The sequence below is a fragment of the Sceloporus undulatus genome, chromosome 1 (genome assembly GCF_019175285.1).
Source record: "Sceloporus undulatus isolate JIND9_A2432 ecotype Alabama chromosome 1, SceUnd_v1.1, whole genome shotgun sequence".
Classification (NCBI taxonomy): domain Eukaryota; kingdom Metazoa; phylum Chordata; class Lepidosauria; order Squamata; family Phrynosomatidae; genus Sceloporus; species Sceloporus undulatus.
In genome coordinates this window covers 286835633-286842065 of record NC_056522.1, presented here as the reverse complement: position 1 = coordinate 286842065, position 6433 = coordinate 286835633, and the positions used below count along the sequence as shown (strand labels likewise).

Genomic DNA, 6433 nt, shown 5'->3' with positions numbered 1-6433 from the left:
AGCAGGAATATCGTTTAACTAGTTCCTGAGCAAAAAAATTATTACAATTGATGCTTCCTGATTTTTGGGGAGAGGGTAATGGTTTGGGGTGGGCCAGAATTCACTGCATAGCTCCATAACTATGGTAACAACACATTTGTAACTGTTCAATAGAGTTCTGGCCATTGTTTCTAACATCATTCATAATCAAATTAGGGGCATGGGGAAGAACTAAGAGAATCTCAATCACTACACTTGGGTTTGTTTTGTAAAATAATATTTTTAGTTATGGGCTCTCTGACATGTCTGTAAGGATCATGTTGATCTGGTTAAACAGTGACGTCTTCTTTTAATTTAATCTCCTGGAGTAGAGAAGGATAAATGGAAGGAAGTGTAAGGAACTAAAGAAGGAAATTGTGTACTCTGAGAATTACTGAAATAAACTTTTGGTAATGAGAAATAAGACAATTAGAGGAGAAGACAGAAGATAGAAAGATAAAGAGAAGTTTGAGAACGAGATAAGGAGGGAAGAAAACAAGGAGATAAAGGGATAAATAGCAAAAGCAAGAAATAAGTGTTGAAGTAAGATTACTAGTGGTTGGAATAAATGAGACTCGTAATGAATTAATATAGCATTAAGAAAATAACTGTCTTTAGGATAATAATACATATGTTGAATTAATTAGTGATTGTTAATACTAAGGGAAAATAAGGAATTAAGGTTATCATAGTCAAACTATATACTGGAATGTGATTGTTTTATTTTATACAGGTCTTCAAAGTAATTTAAGTTTGGAATTATCAATTTAAAATAACCAAAGCTGGTACTGAAAAATAGAAAACTGAATTTGGTAATTAATTGAATTTTTATGGAAACAAGAGAATCCACAAGAAGAAAGGTAAAGAATTTAGAGAAAACCTAAATAGAAGTCTATATTGTCATATTACTATTCTCTTTTTTTTCACTTCTTTATTGAACGTGCTATTTTGGTCACTATAGATTATACGAAATGGATGTGTAATAAGTGTTACTGTTTACTTTGAATGTAATCAATGTAAATTACTATTTTAGATAACCTTTGCTATAGACTTAAGCTAACAAAGAATTATCCAAATTTGATTCAATACATATAATCACTAATAGGAAGAAATGGCAAAAAGTAATAAAGGACTTACACAATCACAACTATTATTGACAACAAGAAGAGGATCAATGGAAGACTCAATCAAAATAACCGATCCTAATATACGCATTTTGGACGAAATAAGGAAATTACAACAGGAAATAAAAGATGCAAGGCTGGAAACTAAAGAAGATATTAGAAATGTATGTGCAGAATTAAGAGAAGAAATAAAGGATACAAGATCAGAAATTAGAAAAGATGTTAAAAAAGAACTTGACTCCTTCGGGAAGAAAATCGATAAACTATCAGAAGACCTTAACAAGACACAAAAAGAAGTCGAACAGATAAAAGAAAGAACAGATATATTGGAAAAATCCTCTAAAGAATTTAATCACCAGCAAGAAGAACAAAGGCGTATGGTTTGGAATAATGAATTACGATATAGAGAAAAATGCATCAAGTTAAGAGGTCTTGTTGAACAAAACAAAGAAGATTTATATGAAAGACTCATCCCAGCTTTGGCTAAATTTGTTGATATAACCCCAGAAGAGCTAGAGATGGAAATCGATAAGACTTTTCGAATTAACTCTCCCTTCAACAAAGAAAGAAACACTCCTAGAGACATTGTTATCTGTTTTGCAAGGACTAAAGTTCGGGATAGATTCATACAGCAAAGTTATGAATCGAAATTATGGATTGAAGATAATGAGATTAAGATATTTAAGGACATCCCACCACAAATAATGCTGAATAGGCAAAAATACAAACCATTGATTCAGCTTCTGAAGCACTTAAATATCGACTACAGATGGGAAAGGATAGAAGGACTTACCTTTTTTACCAACAGAAAAGACATAAAATAGATAACTTGGAAAAAGCTAATGAAATAGAAGCCAAAATAAAAAAGGAACATAGAAGCAATGAAGGAAAAAGACCTGAAGGAGAGTATTCAAAAAAGGAATGGAAACCAAGCAAGAAGAAAAATAAAGACACAGAAAATCTAGAAGAACAAAATTTAGGAAGCTTTAAACCACTAGAAAGAACTGAAATTGACCTACTAACCTGAACTAAGAATAGAAAGAAGGACTTATCTGTCGACTCATAACATACTGATTGAGAAATTTTACATAAGAAACAATAAATATATATATAAATAAATAAAGGGGTGGAAGGGGTGGAACAATATTAACAATATTAACAATTTGAACATAAAAGAAAAGTGAAAACAAAAAGAAAATGTCAACTAAAGTTATTTCTTGGAACGTAAAAGGAATTAACTCTAAATATAAACAAAGCATAATTTTCCATCAACTCGAGAAACTTAAAGGAGACATAATTTGTATTCAAGAAACTAAGATCAAAACAGAAGAAAAAAGATATTTAAGGAATCCCAAACTTGGAATTTGTTATACATCAACAGCTAATAAGAGTAAAAAAGGGATTGCATTATATATTAATAAAAAATATAACTCCAGAGAAATCTTTGCAGATAAAGACGGAACCTTTCTGGCGGTGGAAGTAAAATTAAGGAGCTTAGCTTTCCTCGCAATTGGAATTTATGCGCCTCAGGAAAATAAAGAGAACTACTTCTTAAACATACATAAAAAAATCCAAGATTTGGCATATGATAATATTTTGTTATTAGGAGATTTCAATGCAGTGATAGACCCTAAAATAGATAGGAGATCAGTAACCGGGAAAAATATTAAAAAAAACTCAAGGAAAACTACCAAAAACCTTCTTTGCAATGATGGAAGATTTAGATCTCAAGGATGTATGGAGACATAAACATGGAAAAACAAAAGATTACACTTTTTTTTCAGAAACACATAACTCATTTTCAAGAATTGACTTATTTTTAGCTTCAAAGCTTTTACTTCCATATATTCATTCAACAGACATCCTTGGAAAACCAATGTCAGACCATAATCCGATTGTGATGAATATACAGGAGAAAAAATTAACATACTCATGGAGACTAAACCCGGATCTTTTGAATGATGAGAAAATAACAAATAGAGTGAAAGAGGAATTGAAATGGTATTTTAAAGAGAATATGACAGAGAACCTATCAATGAACACAATATGGGATGCAAGCAAAGCTGTGGCTAGAGGAATACTTATTAAGATCAATGCAGAACAAAGGAAAGAGAAAAAATTAGAAGAAGCTAACCTACAGAACAAATTGAAACAAAAAGAACAGGAATGGAAAGCAAAAGGGGATAAAAAATTAAAACTAGAAGTAGAAATAATACAAGAAAAGTTGAAAGCATTATCTATTAAGCAAATAGCGGCCAAAATACGGAAAGTTAAGCAATTAAATTTTGAAAATGGGAATAAAGCAGGGAAACTTCTAGCGCAAAAGCTTAAAAAATATAAAGAAAAGAAAATGATTAATATGATAAATCATAAAGGGAAACAATATACCTCACAAAGTGAAATCGTAGAAAAATTTACAAGCTACTATGATGAATTATATGATGATAAGACAGAAATAGAATATAAGAAAACCAAAATTGTTGAATACTTGAACAAACAGAATATTAAGCATATAGAGGACTTCCAAAAAGAGAATCTTAATAAAGAAATTACAACAACAGAGATTTTAGAAGCGATTCAGAAGCAAAAATTGGGGAAAGCTCCAGGCCCCGATGGTTTATCAACAATATATTATAAAAAATTAAAAGAAGTATTAATAGAACCACTTAAACAAACATTTAATGGAATACAAAATAACGGAATATCGGAAACTTGGAAAGATGCATTAATAACAATAATCCCGAAAGGTGACAAAGATACTTCTGAATTAAGGAATTACAGACCCATATCCCTCACCAATGTAGACTATAAAATCTTTACGACAGTCCTATCTGAAAGGCTGAAGAAAATCTTAGTGAACTATATACATAAAGATCAAAATGGTTTTTTACCTGGAAGACAAGGCCAAAATAATATAAGAACATTTATTAACGTATTAGAACATTACGAACAACATAATGATAAGAAATTAGCGTGTATTATGCTTGATGCAGAAAAGGCCTTTGACCAAATTGACTGGGATTTCCTTTTAGCTGTTATTGTGAAAGTTAATATGGGAGAAAAATTTGAAAGATGGATTAAGTCTATATATAACCAACAAAGGGCATCCCTACTTATAAATGAGGAAATATCTAGGAATTTCAAGATCAGAAGAGGAACGAGGCAGGGATGTCCCCTCTCTCCTTTATTATTCATATTGGTTCTAGAAATATTGGCAAACAAAATAAGAGAAGAAGAAAAAATTAGAGGGATTAAGATCCGCAACACAGAGTGTAAGCTAAAAATTTTTGCGGATGACATTGTGGTTTTTCTAGATGAACCATTTAACGGAATCAAATACTTGATACAAACTATAGAGGAATTTGGTGTATTAGCTGGATTTAAAATAAATTCTGAAAAAACAACAATTCTTACTAAAAATCTCACAAAAGATGAGGACAAGATACTTAAAATAATATCAGGATACTCGATTGAAACCAAAATCAAATACTTGGGAATCTACTTTACAAAAAGAAACATAGAACTCTTTCAAAATAATTACATAAAAACATGGAACGAAATAAAAAAAGATTTAATTATTTGGAACAAACATACAGTAATCTATCCTTCCTTGGAAGAATCGCAGCAATAAAAATGAATATTTTGCCAAGGATATTATATTTATTTTGTAATATTCCAGTTATAATAAATGAAAAATACTTCAATTCGTGGCAAAAAGATCTGTCCAGATTTATATGGCAAGGCAAAAAAAGCAAGAATAAAATGGAAATTACTTACAGAAGATAAAATCAAAGGGGGTTGTAATCTACCAAATTTTAAGCTCTATTATTACGCAGCATGCCTTAATTGGCTAGAAGAATGGTTCAAATTAAGGGATGAAAGTTTATTAGATTTGGAATGTGCCAATTTAAATATGGGAATTCATGCGTATATGTGGTACACAAAACCCAAAGAAAACAGTATCTTTAATCATCATATGCTGAGAAAATCTTTACTTAAAGTTTGGTATAAAGTGAAAAATCAATTTTACAGTCACATTCCTCAATGGGTTTCCATACAAGAGGCATACTACAAAAGAACCAAATGTGAGAATCAACAATGGGTAAGATATGGAGATTTAATCAATAAAACCACAGAAGGGAAACTTATCATGAAAAAGATAGAAGAAATCAATATAAATGGAGAAATGCAGGATTGGTTTTTATACAACCAATTAAAAAGCCGCTTTAAAAAAGACAATGAAACAGTTGGTTTGACAACTGATAGTAACGAAATTGACAAAATAATGACTGATAAACAAGGTAAACACATTTCTAAATATTACAAACTATTGAAGGGAAGAGATTTAGAAAATGAATTGATTAAACATAATATGATAAGATGGGCACAGGACACTAAAAAAATAATTAAAATAGAAGAATGGGAAAAATCGTGGAAAGGGACCAACAAATTTACTTTATGCCAAAACTATAAAGAGAATTACCTGAAAATGTTTTATAGGTGGTACTTAACTCCCCAAAAAATCCATCAAATTTACAAATCAGGTAACATCAATTGTTGGAAATGTGGAAGACCAGAAGGGAATTTTTACCACATGTGGTGGCTGTGTACCAAAGCAAGAGATTACTGGCAAATGATCCATAAATTTATAGAAGGCATTCTTAAGATAAACATACCTTTTGAAGCAAATTTGTTCTTGTTGAACATGACCCATAATATTAGAAATGTAAAGGCAAACAGGATTATATTATATATGGTCACCACAGCAAGAATAGCATATGCACAGTATTGGAAAGCATCAAATAATCCATCAATTGAGGAATGGTTGAGCAAATTATATGAAGCCAGAAATATGGATATATTATCTGCATTATTAAAAGGAAAATCTGAAGAAAATGTGAAAAAGGAATGGAGTGTTTTAGAATTGATTGAGGGGAATGAGTTATTGGATAATTTAAATAAATAAGGTTGATTTAGGGGATTTTTTTTTTTTTTTTAGGAAGCACCATGTGAAAATGATAGAACGAGTTATAGACCAGGAATAAATAAATAGCTTGTAATGTGCGGTATTAGCCAAATGTAAAGGACGTAATAACTAGAAGGTGTATAATATGAGAGATCTAATGTAAATATGTGTTTATGTCTTTGTTTTTGTATGTTAAATGTTGGATTTATATTAGGTTATGGGAAAATTCTTTATCTCTTTTAAGTTGTACTATTCTATTCTAAATAAAAATTTATACGAAAAAAATAAAAAAAATAAAAGGTGGCCATTCTTGTGTAATTGTCTT

The 6433-nt window shown here is 30.3% G+C and overlaps 1 protein-coding gene across 1 annotated transcript; it reads left to right on the top strand.

Moving 5' to 3' along the window:
* Positions 1 to 360: 360 nt before the first annotated feature.
* LOC121920277 lies at positions 361 to 2070 on the top strand. Its single transcript, XM_042447440.1, has 2 exons — positions 361 to 878; positions 1124 to 2070. Exons 1-2 carry the CDS (start codon positions 849 to 851, stop codon positions 1964 to 1966), a joined length of 873 nt encoding a protein of 290 aa, XP_042303374.1. The 5' UTR covers positions 361 to 848; the 3' UTR covers positions 1967 to 2070.
* The last annotated feature ends 4363 nt before the right edge of the window (positions 2071 to 6433 follow it).